At 42.7% G+C, this 24,782-nt stretch overlaps 1 protein-coding gene across 1 annotated transcript in view; it reads right to left on the bottom strand.

Moving 5' to 3' along the window:
* Window positions 1-24,782, bottom strand: part of LOC117000876 (glypican-5-like) — a 335,608-nt gene that overhangs the window by 133,106 nt on the left and 177,720 nt on the right. Inside the window, exon 7 of the mRNA XM_033068932.1 lies at window positions 9,223-9,343. Coding sequence (XP_032924823.1) covers window positions 9,223-9,343 — 121 coding nt within the window. The remainder of the gene's footprint in view (window positions 1-9,222; window positions 9,344-24,782) is intronic.

Raw genomic sequence — 24,782 nt, 5'->3', positions numbered from 1 at the left:
CTTGAATTCAAGCTGGACCCTGAGAACACAATAAACAGGAAGAAGTGAGGCATTTAAGAGTAATATACTTATTTTCATAGAGATAAGCAAGCAAACAAACACAAAGCAGAGGGGCACCAGGGAAGAGATGGAATCTCTCCATCTGGAATTATGTAGGACCTGGTTTTACAGGGCCCTGGATAACCTAATCTAAAGCCCTGCTTTCAACAGAAGGCTGAATTGTCTCCAGACTGTCCCTTCCAATCTCAAATTATCTATTACTCTGTGGTAACTTTACAGTCTGGTAAATGCTGGTACAAGATACTAGAAGACTCAAAATTAAAATATATGCATCTAAAAATAGTTTCATTGCTAATGCACTTTGAAAAAAAAAGCCTTTAATCTCCACTGACTGTGTCATGACAGCCATTCCCATCAGGGTTCTGTGGGGGTCTCTGCATTTTGTCAATGAAGCACCACGTAAGGCAGCACACACGATGCTGCCTTGGACCTAGACTTGCACACAAGGCTGAGGAAAGTCTGATTTTTACCATTCCCAAGTATCCAGACAGAACAATGTTTATGGAAAACTGTGAGCAAGGACATTCCTTGCTGTGTTTTCCTCCTTAGCCCACGTGCTGGCCTTGTACCTGCACAGGGCAGAATTGAGTTAGCAGCAAACTGCACAGACTGTCTGGAGTAGAATGAAATCAGCTGATACACTCAGTTCATGGGGCCTTTAAATAATGCAAGTAACTCAATTATTGTAACATTGACTCCAATGAGGCTGATTTTCAGAAACAAAACATTACAATATGGGTAAAAAAGGCCAGTAAAAAAGGAAGGTAAAGACTAATCTATATGCTCCTAAAAGTAACAGATGGTGAAAATGAGAGTGGTAGGGTTTGTAAAATTCCTACTAAACCTTTTCATATTAGCTGGATTCACATTCTTTGCAAATCTTCAAGTCTTGACACAAAAGCAAGGAGACAAAAATAAGAAACAAAGCCATAAACAGAAGTTAGACTCCCTGCTAGATGGTTCTCTTGTGCTTAGTGTCAGCCAGCAGGCAGGCGAGGCTGGCAGGTAACTCTGGTGTCTGAGAACCAGTGGGGAACTGGGACTGCCTCTGGGAAGCTCACTGGGGGAACTCTGACTAGTGATATGGATGTACAGCATGGAGCTTTGTAAGGAGAAAACAGGATGGCAGCCAGGCAGAATTAATGCTGCTGATGGAGAAGTGTGCCCTGGAGAAGCAGGGATTGCTGCACTTGAGCAGAGATGTCCTGGGTCAGGGTGGCCCAAACCTCCCAGGTGTGCTCAGAGCTCCTCAGGGCAGAGGGGCACAGACAGAGGCACCTCCCTGCATCAGGTGAGCCCAGCCCAGCCATCCTGCTCAGCACCACAGCACTGAGATGCCCTCCTTTTGGGGATCCCATGAAAAGCAGCTCAAGGAGCTGTGGTCATTGCAGAACTGCATCATGCCTCTGATGAAAGAGCAGTAGGAACAGGGATCGTGTCAAACTGGCGGTTTTTGATTTCACTAATTAGGTTGATGCACCTACACACATCTTGCTTTTTTGATTCCAACTTGGCAGAGGAACTTATTAAGAGATGAGGAAAATGAGAGTCTGATAAGCTAGGATCCATTCTGGGTTTGGTGAGCTCTTCTCAGCCTGGCTCAGGGCTGTGTGAGATGTTATACTCAAACCTTTACAAGTATTGTGCACAACACCAAAACAGTGCCAGAGTGGCAGAAGCAAAACAGGACCAATTTTAAGACTTAATTTCTTTAAAGTGCTAAATAATGCTGTTTCACAGCAGTGGTTCTGCCTGAAACAAGAGGATTGTTTCCTTTAGTCCTTCCCATTTAGTAGTTAGTGAGTGTTTCCCTAAGTAGAAGAGAAAAGCTCTTCCTGGCACAGCCTCTCTCCAGCATTCAGCCTTGCCTCTAAATTCCAAACTGTAAGGGAATGGACACTGACAGGAGAGCAGGGTAGAGCAAGAATTCCTCTACCTTGCTCATGGCCCTTCAAAGGGCCTTTCTCCTTCAGAGCCCACCCAATGACACTGCAAAGTTTGGACAACCTCACCTCACACCCACCATTAGCTCTTCTTTTGCTCTCCAAGAAGGACATGACATCCCATGAACACACATGGCACCAAACAGGCACAGGTTTTAACTCTTCACACACTGAAGTTATGCTGAGGAGACACATTAAAAGGGGCTTGCCTGGGCAGACAAGCAGCAAACATCTCACAGGAAGCTGTCACAGTTAAATAACCCAAATCTGAGGGCTGCAGGTGCTGTCCAGGAGCTGCTCCTGAGCTGCTGGGTTGTGCAGGGAGCTTTGGGGCTGGCACTGGGCAGCCAAACAGGGCACCCAGGTAAGGGAAAGCTCTCAGAGGGACACCTAAGCTGGGGCTTTTCCAGCCCAGGTCCGATTCATCAAGTTGTGCTACAACACAAATTATTGCTAGAACCACGTTGTTTGCTGCAGCTAGGAAGTGGCTGAATACTTCAGTAGCATCAATCCACTTGTCAGCAGCAGTACAGCTCCACTTAGGCCTTACAGAACAAGTCTGGGGTTTACATGGCCTTTACTCCTATTCTCTTACCCTGCTTTTTCTGCCTGGCTGCTCCCTTCAGTGGCAGAACAGAAAGAGAGGAAAATGACTCTGGTTTTGCTTTTGGACAATGAGCAATCAATTGTTTGAAGACCTTTACTCTACTCTAAAGAAAACAATGATTAGTCCATAAATCTCTGCTTTCCTTTCCCATTATGCCTCCAACATACCACCTCCAAAAATAAGCATGTTATTGTACCTCATGAATTAGATCAAAAGTAAACACCATGATCACACTTCTAATGATGATTATTTTCACAATGCATGTAACTGAGAATTACTAGAGTGATCAGAAAAATAAAGAAAAATAAAGAAGAAAATAAGTATTTACATACAAGAGAATTTGTAATTTCAGTTAATTAATTCAGTGATGACTGCTGACTTTCTGCCTTTAAAAAAAAATCAATTCCCATCAAAAGGAAGAGGCCAGATCCACACGTCCTCCCCTCTGTGACCCCAGCAAGGGCAGTGCAGTAACAATTCCTGCTCTTGGCTGCTCACTGCACCTTTCCCTGGTGCTCACAGCAGCTCCCTCCACCATCCTCTCCTCAGCAATTTCACCAGAGCATCCCAAACTCTTCCCAGTGCTCAGCTTTCACTCTGCTGGAAGAACTGGGCACCCATACCAAGGGACAGACCCCACAGTGATTTTTTTCCCCAGACTCTTCAAGATCTGTTTTTCTGTATGTGAAATACTTTGGCTCGGTTCTGCATTGAAACAGTAGCTCTGCCCTCCTCTCCCCCACTTGGCTGAAGTCACTACTGAGGTTCAATATGGGATTTTGATTTATTAAGACTAATTTCCCACAATGAGCAAAAAAAGCCCCCACATACAATGGTCCATCTGGGCAAATAATTTCTGAGAAGGCATGCAAGACAAATAGCACAGCACACTCTGAGACACAACACATGAATAATAAAAAGCCATTTTAGCATTACATATTTGCTTGCATATAATAAGATATGCTGGATTTACACTGAGGTTTAGATTTGTCATGTTTTAAAATTCTGCTTTAGTGGAGCCAGTATTTCACGTTACTGTTTCTACTGAAATCTTGCTGCTGGTTCTAGTACTAAAAAGTAATTTCTCAATTCTAATTAAAATTATTTAATTATATCTCAAGTCACTATGTTTAACAAAACCAAACAAATAACCTCCAGCTGTCAGACCAGCAAAAAAGTTCACTGAGTTCAGCCAGGAATGGTATGTATCTGAATCAGCACCAAATGACAATTTTAACATATGTTGCCTATAAAATAATGTTCCAGTGATGTTTTTCTCAGTGCACAGGACTAGGAAGAACTCACCTGTTCTGATTCCTGGACAAACTTCTGGCTTTGACAGGAGTTTTAGTGCTACAACAGAACCAAGGTTAGAGCTTCCAAACTACATTTAAAATCTAAGAGCACTGGAGAGAAGAAAACCACTGCCCACAGCCTGGATCTGCCCAGCCCTGAATGAGGAGATCCCACAGCTCCAGATGAACGGGCCAGAGACTAAATCACTGTCAGCAGCTCTGCTTTTATGTAAATGTAGATATATGTATTTCTTAAGAAACAGAAAACCATACAGAAGAGATCACACAAAGATCATTCTCAGTCTTTGAGGAAGCTGGATTGTTTCAAGCATTGGGATGAACCACCTCATTGCATATGTATTATGAAAAAGATCATAACTTATCTAAGAGCTGAACATTCAGCATCTACATCTGGAAGCAAAGACATATTTGACTTAGCAGGGGAGAAGAAAAACTGCCCATTAATCTAATAAGGATGAACATATTAAAAAATAGGATGAGAAACAAATTTTGTATAACTGATGAAGTAATCTGAGGTGATAGTTTATTTGAACAATTTTTATACAGCAGGACAGGAAATAAAAAGCCCAAAACAATACAGTTCATTTGGTCTTTCCTGGTCTTCACAAGATCTTAAACATAATTGTTTCAGGTTTCATTAATTGTGTCTGTATTTTTTTGTAGTATGTGCATGTCTTGGTGCTATTCATTAATCAGCCAATAACTGCGGTATTAATTCAATTATCACTGCTGTTTGCTTTGGGAGACAAAGGTGGTGAGGGCTGTTAATGCCTTCACAGTGAGGTGAATTCAAAAAGGAGAGCACAGCTGCAGAGGTGTTTGCTTCAATGAAAAATGCCTTTTACCTGAGCTGCAGACAAGCTGAGGCACGATCCATCTCTGTCCCCAAGCCTGGCAAAGCTGCCCTGGAGGCCTGACACCTCTGCTGTGTCCTGAGCAGCTCTCCCTGGCTGGGAGAGGAAAATGCCCTTTTCTGTGGCAGTGCCAGGGCCCTCTGGGGAGGGCTGGGGGGGACAAGCAGTGTTACTTCTGAGCTACTGGGGCTTTGAAATACCAGGGGACGGAAGTAGGAAAGCAACAGTCTCAGGTGATGCCTTTCCTTCTGTGCTTTCACTGGATGAAATGCAGAACAGAAAATTCTGACTCCTAGTCCAAGTCAGCTACAACTTTGGCTAAAAATCAAATCAGTTGTCTCCACTCATATCCCATATAAAAACTCTACAACGTAATAAATTTTATAGATGTCCAAAAAAAATACACATTTTTAAATTAAGTACTACTTAAATTATTTATTGTATTATTCCCTATTGTATAACTCAATTAAACTCACTTTCAAGATTAAATTATGGCTGGCTCATATTATTGGAATGAAACATCTCAGTGCTGTTGCTTTGAACTCTAACAGAGTTCAGAACAGAATCCTCTCTATAGGAGTCTGAAAAGAATTAAGTTACATGCATTTCTTAGTTCAGCTGGCAGATCCATGAGACTTTGGCAGAGGAAAAAAAATAAAATACATGGGTCCACGTTCAGGAAGATTTGCTTTGACATTACTCTCATTTTCTGCACTGGGTTATTGCACTGTCTTGAACTACAGCCATGCCCTAAGCATTCATCTCTGACAAGAGCAAAACACACTGATTCACAGAACCTGTCAGAGGCAGATTTAGGCTGACAAAAACCAAATAAGTAAAACTTGTATAACACTTATTATATTATAATCCCTTGAGAGTGTTGGTATCTCCCTGCTAATAAATGTACAGTAACAGCTTTTTCACTTTTCACAGCATTCTCATTTCTTTTCAGTGCAATTGATCCTGGAGGGTTTTTAACCTTGGCCTGGGAACCAGTTCAGTTTGAACTGTGAAAAGCATTAGGCTGAAGAAAAACATTAAAACATTTAAGTGTGCTTTTGTGGCAAGAAGTAGTACTCAGAAAAGGTGCAATGGGTGATTATTTTGTTTCTCATCAGTAGTGCTTCACACTTGTTCTATTCATAAAAAAAGGGAGGAAAAGATGTTATTTCTGACACTTTTTCCAAATCAACCTGGGACTTCACTTGATCTGTTTTTGCATTACTAAAAGTTACCTTAAATTGTAGCTCAGTAATTCTATTGATATGTGAATCAGCCACTACAATAAACCCTTCAACCAACTTATCTGTCAGGGCTGCAAATAACAGTAATTGTTGAATAATATTCTCTAAATTTCACTTTACTTCCAGCTTTGCCAAGTGGATATAAAATAGCCTGCTATTTGCATAATCATTTTAGGATAAAAAACAACAACTATGTGCTGAGGATTTAAGTCCCAGATAAAAAAAAATGAGGAGCTGCTGTAATCTCCAACAAAGTGGCATTTCAGCCTAAATGACAGCAGAAATGGAAGATGCCCTGCATACAGATTATTTGTAACATGCTGGAGATGGGATGCACCAACTAGAACAGGAGCAGGACAAGAGTTTTGTTCACATCCATGGGATTTAGGGTCAATGAAGTTATCGGTTCTTTTACCTTTGGGGACATTAATATAGAGCTAACAAAGAAAGGGCAGAGCCAGTCAGGTTGGGATTTGAATGAGGAAATTTTTTGCCACTTCTGCCTGGCCAGTGCCACTCCTGCTCACAGTGGCCAAGCCCTGCTGGCCTGGCAGAGGCTGCTCAGAGATGAAGAGGAGGTGGGCTCCAGCAGGGAAGGAGAAGGTGGAAGAGAAACCAGCACAGACAGCAGAGATTAGATCTGCTCCAGAAATTGTTAAGAACTGCTGAGCCAAGGCAAATCTTTCAGGAAAATTAATCCTGTTGATTTGAACGTGGCTGTAGCTGACAGCACTCCCCAGCCTCAGCAAAGTGATCCAGCAGCAGCAATTCAGATTTCAAACACCTCTGCAGAACAGAATGAAACCAACAGGTACCAGGCTCCCAAGGGAGACATGCAGCACGGCTGGAGCTCGTTTTCTTGAGACAGAAATGTTACTCCTTTAAAAAGCTCATCACACCTTTCTCTTATCCAAGGATATGCTTTCTTCTGGGTAGTTTAGCAATACTATCTAAGAGGCAGGAGATTGCTGGGGCCCAGACTCCCCAAACCTCCTCTGATGAACACTGTGGGCATGGCTTTGCTCTCTGCTCTGCAGGATTCCTGCCCCTCTGGGATTGCTTCTGTGTGCAACTACTGCTCCAAACAGTGCTGAAAATGTGAAGTGCTTCAGAAGACAAACAGACAACACCTTACTTGAGCTGTGTTTAAATTTCACCCTATACATTACTAAAACAACACCTTTAAAATGTATCCTTATGAAAAAAAAATCAAATTTTGCATTAAATTAGTGATGGTATTCTGCTTAACTCTACAGTCTACACACACTATTGATGACACTTTAAACTCCTGATTTAATCAGCTTTCCAGTGTCAGTTTTTATTTGTACAATAATATCACCACTGAAACAAAAATCCAAGAAGCAGAAAACAGCTACATGTGTTTGATGTTGTATGTGAAAGCCTCAGATATTTAGCAACTTCTTTGATGCTTTGATCTCCAAAGAAATCTTACTAAAATTATGATCAAAGGATTTTATATTATTCTAAGTACTTAGGAACAAACCATCTTAGGGCAATAATCAGTATTCTGTTTAATCCTTCACCCTTGGAATCCATTATTGCTAAGCACCTCAATCTGATGGGAGTTACATTTAGTTAACGAAGATATTCTCCTAAAACCCTCACAAGTACCAGAAAGCAACACTTCCAACTTACAGACAGAGCCAAGAGCTGGATTTTATTCTGCTGGCCAAAAAGTGTTTTTGAGACTGTTTTTAAAATGGATGTAACTTAAGAAAATTGGTATGCAGCTCAGACCAGGCAGATTTTTACTCTTCTACAGCAGACAAAGAAATAGAATTTCCAATACACAACTACTTTTGATTTAATCTATTTCTAACTATTTCCAATTGTCAGTGTTTACAGAGCACTATTACATATATCTAATATTTATAAAGTAAATTAACATGTGAAGACAGATAAATAATGAATTATCCTTTTCATCAATCTGACCACATAATGCCTATTTCAGTGTAATATTAAGCACTGCATCAGAGTGGTTGTTGTAATCCCCCATGGTGAATTAAATCAAACAGTGTGATACAAAGAATCCCTAAACGGCAGCCTTCAGAATAGGAGAGTATTAGAGACAGGTAAGATTTAACAAAAACCACTAATTACAGCTTAGATTATGGGTTCACCACCCTTGGTTGAGGAGAGGTAAGGGAGAATTGTACTTTTCCAAGAGCGAGTAGAGGAATCCCTGACTCGCAGTCACAGCCACAACAACCTCCCAGATCCTGAGAGAGCAATTCCCCTCAGTGGTACCTGTGCAGATTATTCTTCCTGCACAGCCCACCCACCAGGGTGCCTTTCCTACTGTTTGCATCCCCATGCTCCACTGCTCTTTAATGGTGAAAGATGAGGAGCAGACTGATGTGCAAACACCTCTGCTGTGAGCATTGCTGCAGCTGGCAGGAAAACATGCCTGCCCTAAATGAAAATCAATCTCTGTTAAATCTGCTGCCTCCAGCTCGATTGGACTGGTGCTGCTGTGGAGCTCAGAGAGCTGGGCTGGGCTCACAGAGCTGGGCTGGGCTGGGCTCACACACAGCTGGGCTGGGCTCACCCAGAGCCAGGCTCAGGCAGGAGCAGGGAGCCCCACATTCAGCACTGCAGGATGGCAGCAGTACCAGGAAAGCCAAGTGCACCTGGGGGACCCAGGCAGATGTCACAGGTCAATCACAGCTCTGACAAACCTGAAGGTTATCTGACCTTTAGGGCTGAGGGGCTTGGGAAAAAGGCCTGTGAAGGAAATGTTTTCCAATGGGCCAGGTGAATTCATCTTGGAGCACCCTCTGTCCTGACTGCAGCATTTGTAATTTGGCTGTCACAGGTTCCCTGTGGGTTTGATCTGGTGGTAGGTACAGCACTGAGGAGCAGGAAGCTGCACAAACAAAGCACAGCCCTCCAAGGCAGGAGCATCCCAGGCTGCCTGCAGTCCCAGGCTGTGTGAACTGTGGGGAGCAGGAGCTCCCCCCTCTCCTGGGGCTGTGGGCTCCAGGGCACCTCATCAACTCCCAGGGAATTCTGCCTCACTGGACCCAGCTGGGACAATGGAATCTACAGCTGCCTTCAGCACAACCACAACTATTTTAAGCCTATAATCCTGGAAGATGGAATATGATGAGCAGTACCAACTAGAGATTTTACCTTCAGCTCCACAATAAAATGGTTTAATCTTGGAAAATTACTTACTTGATTAAAGTGCTGAAGTTTATCAATTAAATTGTTGATGAGTGGGTCCAATCCTCTGACTTTCAGTTCTGGATTATTAACTTGTGCCTTCAGTCCATTGGAAACAACTCTGCTGGTGTAACTGAAAAACAAAAAATAACACATCAGTGACTGGAACCATATCCATCAGAATCAAAAGCTGTATTACAGGGGACTTACAAAAAGAAAATGTTTTCTAAATGGGAATAAAACTTTTTATAAATGTTTATGCTTTTAAATACACCAACCAGAATAAAAGTCACAGTTTTTTGCAGTGTCATTTACCACTTCAAACTATTCAAGTAATGAACCAACAGCAATTTCATAAACCACGGAGAGGTTTGTTTAATTCATAATTTAATATTTGAACCTTTGTAGCTAACATTCTTAAATTCTTCCATGCAGCAGTCAAAGCTGAAAGCTTCCAAAAATTCAAAAAAATTTGTTATTGTGAAACTCAGGGAATTTAAGACAGAAATTACATTTTTTGAGATTGAAGCAAATTCCAATGAAAGGAGGGTGTGATTTGAAAAAGATTTTCATAATCCAAGTGTGAATTGGAGTCCTCTTGCCAGACCAGCTGGGGACACTGGGGACAAGCTCTCTGGGGATACTGTAAAGCAGCAGCTGCTGTACCACAGCTCCCCACAAATCCTCACCTGTGTCAGAACTCACCAGCCACACTCAGCAATTCCCTCTGACCAAGCCCTGCTTTTTCTGAGGAACAGCAGATTCTCACCCACTGCTCTCACTGACTGGTGACTGAACTGCTCCTTCCTGGGACCACCCCACAAAGGTGTTCTCAAATCCTGCCTGGGCTGGGCTCCACAGGGCACCCTCATGGGGAAAACTCCAGGGCTGTGCACATTTGGTCTCTGCTTCTCTCTGTGTCTGCACCACAGATGAATTCACCAGCACTGGTGTTTGCTGAACCCAGTGCTTCCTGCAAGGATCCACACTCTTCAGATTTGTTCCAGCATTTGTCTGGGTACAATGTAAGTCCCACAGAGCTGCAGAGCAGCCTTTTTTGAGAGTTATGGCTTTTAGGATTGCATGAACCCCTGAGTTCAGCATTCATTTGTAACAAAGGGGGTCAGGGATGTTTTGCTTGACCAGCTTTGAACTGGACGGTGTTCACAAACCCAACTCTCCCACACTCACACACGCACCAGGGAGGATCTCACTGAAGACTCAAAATTGGCATCTTTGTGAGTGAGGAAGCCACTGGCTCTGCTCCTTAGTGCTCAAATGTTGAGAGAACATCCTGCTCCATCTTGCACTCTGATCATCCCTGCACACTTGGATATGCCAGATGTTCTCCTGTCAGTGAATATTCACTGTAAACCAAATTGTGCTGAAGCTGAGGACAGCACTTCTGAGTAGAAAACAAGGCCAAAATTCTGTTGTAGAAAGGCAACAGTATGAACTGGGGGAGACCAAGCTCTCCAAATATATTTGTCCTATCTTAGTTTAGGATGAACAACAAATTTATGCAAACTGCTGGTAGAACACACTGTAGGACACTGCTGCTAAAGGTGTGGCTTACAAAAAGAAATAGCTGAGAATGTCCTGTTTCTTCAGTAAATTCAATAACTGTCACTTCTCAGAAGAAAAAAGTAAGAAAAAAATTGTTTAGAACAGAGAACTGAGAAAAATCATGTTTTGCCTTAATAGCCAGACAGTATTTAGAGAATAAATGTTAAGGAAAATCTTTTTCACTGAGATTTTTTTGTTGTTGTTGTTCCCTGAGCCTTTTAATGACAATATTTTGTTTTTTCTTGATATGTAACTCAGAGATGTGTAAACTAATCTGAAGTATAAACTTTCACGGTGCAATGCACTCCCAAATGATGGTAGGGTTCACATCTTAGAAACAGATGCAGCTGGACTGACATCCCCAGGAAGAACCCAGCTAAATTATTACTCTGAAGCCAAGGGTGGTGTGGAATGTAAAAATTCACATCAATGCAGTTGGACAATATTACAACCCTGCTGCATCTTACCTGCCTTTACCTTTATTCACAAATCATATTATTTGCTGAATGCCCAGCATAGTTTATGTGAAAACAAACACATGGTGACCCACTGTAGAAGTACAGGGACATGTGACACAGCTTCCTGAGATCATCTAGGTTTAAAGCAGGAGAAATTTCATGTAATGGGTCAGCTCCTGGCCTCCACCAGTCTGTTTGGGGATTCCCTGTGTGTGCTGCTTTTTCTGATCACAAGCTCATCAACAGCAGCAAAATGCAAGGGTTTTCCTTTCCACTGCTCTTTCCACTGCTCCATTCAACCCCTGGTTAGAACTGCTGGAATTTCTTTGGAGGCTTATGTCACTATAACCCAGGATGAAGAAACCTCTGGGTTGGCTGAGGTGTTTTTTGGCAAATGACATTGTTTTTTGTCTCCATGGCCAGTTCAGAGACAGCAGCAGTATTAATGCCAGAGTTCTCAAAGGGACTCAGAATGGGAAAATCAGGCTCAGCCAGCCCATGTACCTACTGCTGTTGCTAAATACTCCCTTCACATCCATCATCAGCAGGAAAACAGGGCCATTGGCAATGGATGAGTTCACAGCCCATGGAGACACAGGGGCTCTCCTATCCTTCAAGCTCCACCCATGTTTAAGGACTCCCTCTTTGAAGCTCTGAACCATTGTGCACAGGTATTTCTGCTGTCCAGACTGTGCAGAATTAGCTTCATCACCCAGCTTAACTAAATTCCACATGTCAGAGAGTGCACACATGACCTGTGTGAATCCTGCTTCAGCTCTGCACCTCCCTGGTGCCTCCACCAGCACAGCACAATTGGCCCAGCCCTGGTCTGGAACCTGACCTGTCTGAGTGGAAAAGCTTTCTGGGCTTTCACAAAGTGAGTGTGAAACAGATGGGATCTGCCTCATGAATGGGGTAAAAAGCTGGTGGAAAAGGAGGCAAACACTTGCAGGGCACAAAGCCAGCTCTTGGGTTTTCCCATAATAACCTGGTTTAGCCCTCGTTGATCACAGTGGAATTGTTCAACCAGTACCAACAAAAATGGTGAAAAAAATGCCTGGCAGATGACAGTCTATTTCTGCTGAGACATTGCTTTCTTGATGACGTATTGTGAGTAATTAATTTTTGAGAAAACATGATTACAAGCTGTGCTTGTCCCTGGTGTTCTCACTGGGAGATTACTGCAGGAACAAACGCAAGCCTGGAGAGGCTCAGAGGAATGAGGAGATGGTGATTTCAGAGAGGAGGGGCTACAGCTCCTGAGGAGGAGACAGCTCAGAGAACAGCACACCCAGCCACGAGGGAGTGATTCCCCCAGTCCATCCCAGCCAAGGACCAAAGGCTGCACTAAAAACAGCATTTTTGTCCATCTGACCCAAACCACCACCCTGCCAACTGCAGATCCTTCTACTGCCCCTGCACCACGCTAAAATACTTTGAAATAAACACTATACATTTCCTGAAAGATAATCTGATTACTTTACTTCTTTGCACTATCGAAACCATTTTTTTTTGTTGACATCAGATCCTGAATTACTGGAAATGTACATTAAGTAAGATCAGAAATTGGCTTGCTTTATTTAATAACCTGCAATTTAACTGAAATATTGTAGTACACAATTGTTAACTCTGGTTACAGCTCTAGTACTTTATTCCAACTAAACCCAGAAATGTCAGCAGGAATGTCCAGGAAAGTTGTATTAAAATATTGTCACTGGAGCAACCCTGAAAGTAACTGCTACACTGGAGCCCAGTGAACAGCTTGTGCAGACAGGATTTCCATCCAGACCTCAAGCCTCAGGCCAATGTTATTCCATTGATTGATCAGGCTAAGCTGTGATACTTTAAAAAAAAAACAAACAAAAGCAAATTATAAAAACAACAGCCTCCCAAACCCAGCTTTTCAGTATTTCAGAAGAACAGTATCAATTTTTTAGATCTTAGGTAAGGCTCATCTCAAATTAAAAAAAAAGGTAAAAAGTGAAATGCTGTTTACATATGGGATTGCATTTCAATGCAATGAAGGGCACATGTTTTATTTCATAAATAAATAAAGATAAATTAAGATACCTGAGTAAAAACACCTATTTTAAAAAGCCAGATGCTGTTCTGAAATGTGTCTTTTTAATTCCTAATATGAAACGGAGGCAAGGTACAGGGTTTTCTCAAAAGTTAAATATGCCTTAAAAAAACAACAAACAAAAAAACACATAAAATAGAAATAACTTCAAATTCCAGGCAAATGACTGCAGGAGCTGCATGAGGGACAGACCTGACCAGCAGTGGTATCTAGCCACAAAAGCCCAAGGAGCAGGGTGCTGTGTTGCTTTTCTCACAGCACTTCCCTGCAGCAGACCCCACCAGGCAGGATGCTTGGACAGCTTTTCCAGGCATTATTGAGGGATCATGGAGCAAGCACTGGAACATGCAATGAGCATTCCAGGGTCATCTGTGCTGGAAATTCAGGATACCTGGAACCTGAGCTTACTCAGTGCAGCTCTCTTCATTTTAATTTTCTGTTCTCTGCTTGAGAACAGAGCACAGCCACAACAAGAAGCATCAAAATTTTTATTTAATTGTGGGATAAATGGGACATCAAACATCACATGACAAAGCTGAAAATCTGAGCCTAATATTCAGTTCATAGGAATCCAGAAAATGCAGCAAACATATCTATGGGACAAAAACTGCTTTTGATGAAATCATTTGTCATAAACCTTAAGAGCTGCAATACATATAGAAGAATAAAACTCACTGTCTTCAAAATTGCATATACATTTGCTGCGATGTTTCTAATTTTGTGATCACTTTTTTAAAAAATAAATTACACACTATACATCAAGGTAGCAATATCTTAGCAGAAATATTTTGTTACCTGCCATGCATTTTTTATCGTTTTTGTTGGTACTGGTTGAAAAATTCCACTCTGATCAAGGGCTAAAACAGCAACACCTTCCTGTGACATAACTGGGAAGTACAAACTCCTCCTGATTGAGACTCTAAAAATCACATTGCACCATATCTTTCTCTGGTGTTTTAAAAACGGGACTGTCCTATTTTATGTATAAATGTACAAATGATTCTGTAAGAAAAAACAACCTGCCCCTCCATGAGACGAACACATTGGAAATCTGCAGATTGGACCATGTAAAAGAAAATTTCTGCTCTCCCAGCCTTCTGAAACTCAGCTGGTTAAAGCCAGAGAGCTCTAGAGTAAGCCACTCATTTTCTAGCAAAATCGGAAAGTGTTGAGACAAAGTAAGACTTTACAGCAATCATTTCACATCCAGCTCTGCTGCTTTCACCTTTGGGCATAACTTACTGAGCAGGAAATCATCCCAGAGCTCTGTGATGCCTGCAGACCCTCCCAGAGTGGGGGGCACTGTGCAGACAGAACCAGAGGGAATTGAAATGATGCTTTTCTAGCCCCCTGTGTTTGCCTGTTTACTTCAGCAAAACCCTCAGCACGGTGTCAGAGCAGCCACCACCCATCCCTGAGTGACTCAGAGGTTAAAAGGCCACGGGGGACAAGGAAGGGAAGAGCTCTGAATGTGCCATTAGTAGGAAGCAGTGAGAAATATGGATAAGCTACTTAACTGGCCTTGAGATCCACTGAAAAACTAATTCAGCTGCATTAGGCATGGTTCACCAGATGGTGTGTTTTGTCTTATATTTATTCATAATTTGACCCTTAGGCTGGAATAGTTTGCCTGAAATTCAATTATGTGAATCCACTGCTGATCTACAGCAGCCAGTGGTGTCCCTAAATTAATAATTTTTGGATATTTTCTTTGCAGTTTTCAGATGCAGCCCCTGGAGCGTGTGACCCTCTGACCTACAGGGCTCTGCAATCCTTGGTTTTTTTCCCAATTTGGGGAACACAGAAACGTGCACCAACTTGTAAAAGCAGTAACAAAAGCTGTAGAGCTGCAGAATGTGACATAATTCATCAGGATTATCAGCTTTGATCTGATTGACCCCTCTGCCCACTTCTTCACAGAGTGGCAAGAACAAGCAGAACACATGGCAAACACACATCCCTTGCCTGCTTATCACAGTTGCTTATCACTCATGAGTAACTTCAAGAAAGGAAAGAAAATGCTGTTTCCCTGAGGCATTTCTGAGTTTAAAAACAATTCTCCACGAGGAAAAGGCAGCCAGAGCAGGACTCCCCTCAATGCTCCACACAATGAACAGGAGAGGGGTGAGTCCCCCACCTCCTCCTGAGCCTTGGCATTGAGTCACCAACACACAGGCTGGGCTTCATCTCTGAGCAACTCCCACAATGGCACTGCTCACAAAAATGCCTCCAGTCACACATTTTGTCATTTCTGAATCAGCTTAAATCTGATACACTCACTGAGCATCACATGGCTGAGAGATCGCCAAAAAGGGGTGATCAACCCATGACCAGCACTGTTCTCTAAGGAACTAAGCTACCAAAATAAATACTGTATTAAAACACAAAAACAAAAAACAAACAAAAGCCCAAAACAAAGTAAGAAATATATCTTGGTAAGTTTACTGGCACATAATTAGCAGCCATAGCTTATTTTGAGGAAAGAGCCATGGCATTTCTGCCACTGAACAATTCTGCTGCAGGAGGTGGAGTCACCAGGGTAAAATCTGGCTGCAAAAAGGAAAACAATTTCATATATTCTACAATCAGCTGAGCACAACTGTTGCAACATTCTCCAAGAGAAAGGTTTCTCTTTTGAAAAATACCTATGCAAAGAGTTCATTTGGAAATGATTAAATAACTGCCAACAGACTGCAAGAAAGCTCAAGTCTGGCACATTATGAGTTTAACTGCCCTGAAGAGTTTGTGAAGCAGAACTGACACGATGAGAATTCCATCTCTGCCAGAACTATTCTAATGGGCTCCAGTGGAAGTTTCACAAATAATCTTATTTATTAACAATTATGGAAAACGATGAGACAAATGCAGTGTGCTAATTGGATAATTAGAAAAGGAAAATCACAAAGCCAAATAGCATTTATAACAGTCTTTCTCCATTTCTACAGGGCTGAAAAAGACCTCCTGTAGTCTAGATTATAAAGACAGTTTTAAGACTGCAGCTACAAAACCAAGTTACCAGATGGCTTCAAGTGACTGGATGATGCCAGCCCATGAACACTCTGAAAATCAGTGAAAAACAACATGAGTGTACATGTTAAGAGATGGCAACCTCAGAAAAGATGTGTTCAAAATTGTCCAAATTTATGCTGAAAATGTAGTGAGTGGAGCTTCACAGAATATTGTAAATGCTTGAGGAGTGTTGCAAAAAATACTATTACAGATTGTTGATGAAACAGCCTTCATTCTTCTCCTAGGTGTATGAGAAGTTACCGTAAGGCACACTGAAAACACCAAAGAAATTTGTAGAAGTTAATTGGACAATCTTGATTATGTCATGGGAAAGAAAGTACTTGCCTGGAATACCATCAGATAGGAAAGCTCTTTAGTTTCAAGTGAAAGAAACTCTTCAGTACCTCTATACCCATCACATGGAGTAAAATGAGCAGTGAAAATGATACAAACCCAAAAGCTGATAACCTAACTGGGAACTGGAGGCATAAAGAGCATTCCCTATTATAATGGCTCAAGAAACAGAACAGAAAACAAAAGAGATATACTTATCAAAATAGCATCTAAAGGAAAGGTAAAGCTAACCTGAAACACCTTTTCCTCAGCAACTCCCAGGCCAGGAGAGCCTTCCTTGAGTACAAACAGAACAGAGTCAGGATAAATCCTGAGGGAGAAAGTGCTGCTACCAGTGGAAGGCTGGCAGCTTCCACTCTGTTCTGCTAGCAAAGCAAATGGAAACAGATGATGCCAAACTTCTGACCCTGCCACATGGAAGGCACTGGTGGAAAACAGCTCTGACTCAGCAGAAAATGCAGTCTCAGGAGAGGACAGGACTTGAATTCTTACAAGAAAAAAAATAAAAGCAGAAAGTAAATAAAAGCAAAAAATAAACTAAGCAGTGGAGAGACAATGAGCATGGAGCAAAGGTTCACATTATTTGGTTGACAGGATTTTAGACAGGCCAAGGCAGCAAGAAACCAATTGCCTTTCTGAAAACCCTGGTTGCAGATACTTAACAATTAGTCTTGACAGATGACCATGGTTATACAAAAGGGTATTCTGTGAGCCCAGCATAGGAATTTTTATGAAGCAAAATGGAAAATGTCCTAATTTGCACACTGTCTGACATATGTCACAGGGAGAAGACCTTGCCTGTGACTCATTAAAAGCAAAAAAAATCAAACAGAAATAGATTAATACTAAAATTCCAGCTTTCCTCAGAAGTCAGTTTCTCCAAATGCATGCAGACACAAATGGAAAAGTAAAGAACAGCTGTCAATGATGAGCACATGAAGTGCAGCTCTGTATGAAGTCAGCCCAGGCTCTGAGCTCTGCCCTCCAAGCCTTGGCTGCTGCCCCTGGCTCCCTGGGTGTGCCCTGGGCAGATGGAGCACAGCAGCCACACCATTCCCCCACGCTGTGCCAAGGAGGGGTTTGTACAGCCAGGCACAGCCTCCCTCCAGGCTGGAGCACAGGGAGCTGAGATCTGCACTTCCTGAAGCACTGTCAGCTCCCCTGGCTGCTCTGGCTCCTTGGGGATGCCTCTGACCATTATGGATTCTGAACAGGCACTAATGCACACACATTCCATTCCATTCCCTTATACAGATTTCCAATATATTTGTGCAATATAATCACTGCAATTCTTATCTGCTCCTCTGTCTCCACTTCTGCCCACATCTCAATACCTTAGAGCAGGTGTTTGATCCTTGAGTCCCAGATGGAAAAGTTATTTACCTTTCTGGGCTGCACTAGTGCAAGGTACACAGTCCCAGTTTATTCCTATTTCCAGGTTAAAAACTTCATCACAAAGATGGTGGTGCTAAATTTTATAGAAGTAAAAAGTAAATAGGAGAGCATAGTGCTGTATAGAAAGAGATCAGACACTACAACTTCCAAGCCTCCTGACACAAGAGTTCTTAAACTCCTTCCCTTTTGCTTCATCTTTTCCACCAGCAAGACAGGTAGCTGAAATCCTCACTCCAAGGCACCCAAGTTTTATTCTTGATAGAGGAACCTGCATTTTCCTGCAGAAGCTACTTGTTCATCTCACCAGCAGACCTACACATTTCACCCAACTTCATCCTTTTGCAAGTGAGGTGGATCAGGCCAATTAACACTTACTGTCCCCCCAAGAGTGACACAACAGCCCAGCTGCTCTCAGCAGATCCTGTTGAGGCTGCAGGCACCGGGCTGGGCTCAGCCTGGAGCCTCCTCACTGCTGGAATTCCTCCAGGCACAGCCAAGTCTCTGCCACACTGGCACCACAGGGGGATGTGCAAACACAGACCTCTCCAGTGCCAGCTTCATTCTTTAGAAGAACTGTTAAAAGCACTTTTAACCTGTTCTAGTGTTTACCTAACTAAATATTTGATGCAGTACTTCAGGATGTAACAAAAATTGCTGCATTTATCGCTCCTGCAAACACTGCAGAAAATGTCAGTAGTAGTAAAGGGCAAGTATGGTCCAGTTATGGAGACCAGAATTTCTTTGCATTTTCCCAAGACAAATGTTTACCCAGGTCAAGGTTGAAGAGCTCAAGAGAAACGTGGGAAACTGAGCAGCCTCTATTCATGTTTTTGTCATTAAACCCAAAGCATTGTTTTCCTTGCTCGAGTGTTTGGTACTTCTCATAAAATAACTGCACTAGAAGAGAGGTCAAATGTAGATTTTCCTGCCATCACAAATCTGGAACATAGAATACTTATACAAAAATCAATCTACTTGACCTATACTGTTCAATTTTTCTGCTAATACTGCTGGAGATTTATGTCTGGTTAAAACTGTTCCCTTCTGCAATTTAACATCTCTCCCCCTTGATTTTGCAGAAAGGTCACAATCCTGAGTTCATGATTTTATACTTTCCTGCCACAGAGACAAACAGCAACACAAATTCACACAAGTTCTCTGCAGGATTAACAACAGCAAAAACACACTGTTGGGGGAAACACATTTAATGCACACAAAAGTATGCACCACAAAAAACTGTGCAGAAGGAGCTAAGGAGAAAAATAAGGGCAGAGAATCCCCTTCCCCGTGCTACAGGAAAAAACCCAAGCTGCCAGTTCAGTCATGGCATGCCCAATCTCATTTTTGATAGCTACTTTTAAGGTAGACCATAGCAAATGGGAAGGAACCACCTCTGACACAGCTGCAAGTGGCTTGTTTCCTCTACAGTTTTGATTTCTGTTGCAGAGATTCCCTTCCCTTAAACCCCTGCAAGAGCTGCTGTGTGTTAGATGCAGGCAAAATCAAAATCCTCAATATGAAATCCCCAAGTAAGCACACAAAAGGCAGATCAAGAGGTTTACCAAGGAGAGGTAAACTCAAACAATCTGTCCATCACACATATAATGTGGCACACTCAGAAACATGCATTTTTAATGTTTTAGCTAAAGGTGTAGATAGCTGAAAACAGAACATAAATAGAATTAATGACATAATACAGAAAAACACAAGCCTGACAGGATTTGTCCTGTACACAACAGAGAAAGCCCCTCCAGCAAGGTCCTGGTCTTGCAGTGATGGCCCTTTTCCTTGCATCTAAGTAGAATCCCAAATCATCTGCTCAGTAATAACATTCCACTCCTCTCCTTTACATTCAGGGGATGAAGTTAAATTTCCTTAAGCAGAGATCCTGAAAGGACCCTGTTCCATCCCATTCCTACTGAACATCTGGGCCTAAAAAATATAATTTCATACTTGGGAGATTCTAATGGCCAAGGAACCATTTTGGAAATGCTCTCCCACTTTCCAGGGCAAGGACGGAGGTTAGAAGCCTGCAGCTCCTTATCTGTTCTGTGGTCATAAGGTGCAACACAAAGCACTTGAGAGCTTGAGTGTGACCACCCTGGTTAAAAAGGAGCTGAGAGCTTCAAGTGGCTGCTGCTGGCTGAGCAGGCACAGAGCTCTTTGCTGAACCTCAGCAGCTGCCCTGACCTGTGCTTTTCAAGCCTTTCTGAGATGCTGAGAGTTTTTGCCCATCACACAGTGGAGCTGACACCACTCAGCATGGGAAGTACGAACCTGCCTGAGCTCAGCCATAGGGAAAGGTCTACAAATACCAGGGAGACAAAAAACCACAACAAGAGAACTGGCTTTGCTTTTCTGCTAAAAAAAACAGGGGGAAAAGGAGAAAAAAATAGACAGGAAGTCTCTTTTTGCCTTTTTTTTTTTTTAAGATGTGTACAGTATTAGAGAACACAGAGAACCAAAGTCATTCTGAACACAAGACAAAAGGAATGAGAGAATAGCAGGCAGTTTGTTGTGGTACAACTATAGGCTACAAAGCACCCCTTGTTATCTGTGTGCTAAAAATACTGCCATGATTAACAGTAAGGACCAAGGAAAAAACAAATAATAGAAGAATAAATGATGTAACGATGTTAAAAAAGAAAGCATGTGACATTTCAACATTTACAATAGGATCTGAACAGACTTCAGTTGTCTGCAGCATCATCCACGTTTGAAGTATCCTGAAAACCTTTACAGAGGGTGGGTTAGGCTGGTACTGCTGAAGGCAAATGGAGCAGCCATTAGGCACTATGAACAGCACAAAAATATTCCAGCTGGTTTTCAGCATGGGAAAAAACTCTGCAAATCCACACAGCTAACACTGTTGGATACTTAATTCCTCTTTTGCATGTGATGGTGAGCACATCACAAGGACACTGGTGATGGATAGTTATGTCTGAATCTGTTCTACAGAGATTTCCAGAGACAGAAATTACTACATGCACAAATCCACAGGCTTCAGAAGTTATGCTGGACAAAGGCAAGAGGAGCAAGAGAAGGGGGAAGCACTGACTGCCATGTCCTACCAGTGCACAGAAAATCTTTGGACAAAGCAGCTGGGTTAACAAGCTATGAACCAAGCTGTCTTGTTTTAATAACTTTAAACCAAAAGTTTCCTGTCAGGAAAGGCAATGTATTTACTGCAGACATTTGTTAAACTTGTCAATCCTCTGAGATTGCATTTAAAGAACAATTAATGATAAAAGCATTTAAATTAGATGAAAATTAATCAAAAGAGGTGTAGGGGGTGAGGAAGTAGTTTATTGCTTGCATTTTAGATGAACTACCTCTTTTTACTATGGTAAAAAATTAATCAAAAAAATAAGGCTCAGTTTGGCAAAAGGTAAATTATTTCACCTGATTTTTCCCTCTTAGTGTCTAAACTAAGAGTTTATTAATCCCTGAGGTGTACAGGATATTCCAATGTGTCTGTCTAGTTTTACATACACTTACAAGTTTCTATTTGGATCTTGCCTTGGCATGAGACTAAATACTACCAAAAATGACTTGCTTCCATATAGACAGTAATGCTCAGCATGGATGGTCTCTCATTTATTTTGGAAAAGCATCTGAAACTCTAATGAGAGCTCTCCCCCTGGCAAATGGTGCAAACACAGCAAATTGCTTGAGGAAGAAACCATTCAATCAGTGTTTTACTGGTTTTTGTCTCGAACAGAGAAATATATGATCCACATTAAAAGATAAGGTGAAATTATTACAAATTACTGGTTGATTAGCCTAGCACAGGCCAAATTTGTTAGGCAATCAAAGTCTGTGGCTTAATGCCACTGCTCTACAAGGGACAAGCCTGGAACTTGTAGAAGCAGAACTAAGAACCACCAGTGAGACACAGGGTGGTGACACTGTGAGGATGCACCCAGAGGAGCAGAACTAGAGCTGTGACCTGCATTCCTGTGCCCTCGTGCCACATCTTCAGCCACCTCAGTGCCAGGGAATTGTCCCAGCTGACATTTTCACCTTCACAAACCTCTCAGGTGGATCCCACACTCATGGACTGGACTCAGGCTGGAAACCTCAGTCCTGGTCTTGTGTGCGCACAAATCCACGGGGAATGCTCATGGATGTAAGCTGGACACTGCAGCACAGAGGCTCCCCAAATCCATCAGTACCAGCAGCAAGTAAAAGCTCTTGATGGAGAGGCCATCCACAGGAGCTGGAGGATGATGTTTTGATGCTCATGGCTCACACTGAAGGTTAATGAGGAACTGAGGGCTCTGTGCTGTGTTCCTCAGAGGCATCACTCTCCCCTGTAACACAACAAAGCCTGGGAGCACAGGCTGCTCTCAGGAGAATCCAGGATCTCTGCTGAGTGCTGAAAGCCCTGGTCAAAGCCCCATCAGGTGTCCCAACCCTGCCCTTCAGCAGACAACTCAGCCTGGCACAGGAGTAGAGTGGGGGAGCAATGGCCTTGCTCAGGAGGCAGAGAAAATTACTGCACATTTTCCATCCTGGATTTTTTGCTTTACTTAGCACAGGGAAGGGATTGAGAATCCCATGTCTTACTCACCTCTTAAACTTCTAAAATCTCTGTGAATCAATCAAAGGGGAGAAAAAGACTGAAAAGAAAGTAAGTAGTGTAAGGAAACAGCTGAAAGCCAACAGGTTAGTCCTGCTTACTCCACCTCTCCCACACAAAGCTGCTGAACTCGTGTACCATTACAATCTGATTGTCAGCTTGGGCAGAGCAGTGTGGCTGGAGCCTGTGACCAGCCTGCAGTGACACAGCTGACACTGTCATAGCCAGAGAGCCCCTCCAGCCCAGGGCAGTGTCAGCACTTTGCTGTGTTTCAGGGACTCCCACGTTTATGGGGCTGTTGGGCAACTGCTTGTCACTGCTGAAAAAAATTCCTTTGTAAGAGATGGAAATTAAAAAAGCAGCTCTTGGCAGCAGTATTGTCCCTGCAGGAAAAGAGCAGCATCTGTCACACACATGGATGGCACAGCAGGGACAGTATCTCAGAGTTCTGGTGGCTGCAGGACACAACAAAAGGCTGAACATCCCTTGCAGGGTCTCTCTGACCCGGAGCAGCTCCTGGAGACCACACCATCTCTGTTTCTGTACCTGCCCCATGCAGGCTTCTTTTCGGGTCTTTTTTTTAATGCAGAGGAAGTATTCTAACCATAAAACCTATTCTGTGTTTCCTTCAAACTATTCAGAGCAGCAACCAGAGGCTGCCAGCACCACACGGACATGGAAACACAGCTCCAGGCAGTCCCAGGGCAGGGAAGCTCAGGTCCCAGCTGGGACCATGGCACAGCCCAGCCCATGTGCCCTGCAAGGACCCCCAGCAGCCTGGGCTCACCAGCAGGACCTGAGGAGCACCAGTGCTGTACCTGCACTGATTAACCACACAGCTGTATGCTGGGGGAGTGGAGATGAAAAGCCTTTTATTGGCAACCTCATTATTTAGTGATAATTAGAGCCCAGTGTGCCATAAACTGCCCCCAGATTTTATTTTTACAAAGAGAAGGTAAATTCACTGCTCCTTCCACAGATCTCCTGTTAGCCCCCAAGTATAAAGGAAATTGGAAGTGCAATGGCATAGTTAAATCCAATATAGAATTAAACAAACCTTTACCCATTCTGTGCTTTTCAGGAAGATGGGAAAGGGAGAACTGTTGCTTAAATTATTCCTGCAGCTTTACTTGCTTAGTCTCCAGCAGCTCTAATCTACCTCATTGGTAATTTCTCCCAACTGCAGGAGACACATTGGAATTGCCAGAGAAGATCAGCTCACCAGCACATTTAGGCTTGAATTCCTGCCTCTGGCAACTGCCTGGCTTTTTACTTGCCCTGTACAGCTAACAAAAGGTATTTTTCTGAACCAGGATGCCAGCTTGTAGCCTCAAGCTTTCCATTCTCATCTTGCCTCCACCTTTCCTCCCAAAGATCTAGATTGTCCTTTACACTCCAGTTATGCTGGTGCACCTTTCACTGGCTTTCCCAAAAACAAGGCACAGAAGGAATTTCTTCCCCAATGAGAGATGTCACAAGGCAGATCCCAGGGTTCAGAGGGCTTGAATGTCTTCTATGAGTTACAGAAGACAGCCAAAGCACCTGGTGGCTGAAATAACACCTACAGCTGTAATTCTCTACCAAACTCCTGGCCTTGCCTATGGTTGAATATAAAAGGAATGTATTACCATATTTCCTTACAAAGCAAACAAGCAGCAATTTCTGATTAAAAAAAAAAACTCAAACAACCAAATCCTTTAAGACTGGCAATATCCAAATAAAAGCCAATTCCAGCTTTTGTGACAGAGCACCGGTCCCAGTCCCAAAGTGGCCAAGGCAGCAGAGAAGGACAGGGACAGGAGCTGGCGTGTCCCCTGGATGCCTGTGACATTCCTGCAGCCACCACAGACAGTGCTGCAAACACACTGTGAGTGAGTGACGCACACTCACGCTGAGAATTAGCACTAAATACTGATTTTGGGTAGGTAAGAAGCTTAAGATTTCTCAGTTCTAACTTGAAAGCCAGTGCAGTAATTTTCTGTCACTTCCTTGTGCTCATTTGACATGCCAATCACAAGAGGTGAGGAACCACACTTCCATGTTAATGTAATTTCAAAGAACAACAGCACATTATTGCTGAGGAGTGATTAGTACCAACACTTCCATCTCAAGTGGCACAGTATTACTG

Source organism: Catharus ustulatus, chromosome 10 (genome assembly GCF_009819885.2).
Source record: "Catharus ustulatus isolate bCatUst1 chromosome 10, bCatUst1.pri.v2, whole genome shotgun sequence".
Lineage (NCBI taxonomy): Eukaryota > Metazoa > Chordata > Aves > Passeriformes > Turdidae > Catharus > Catharus ustulatus.
The sequence above is the reverse complement of the archived record's forward strand: the minus strand, read 5'-3'. Positions and strand labels throughout refer to the sequence as shown.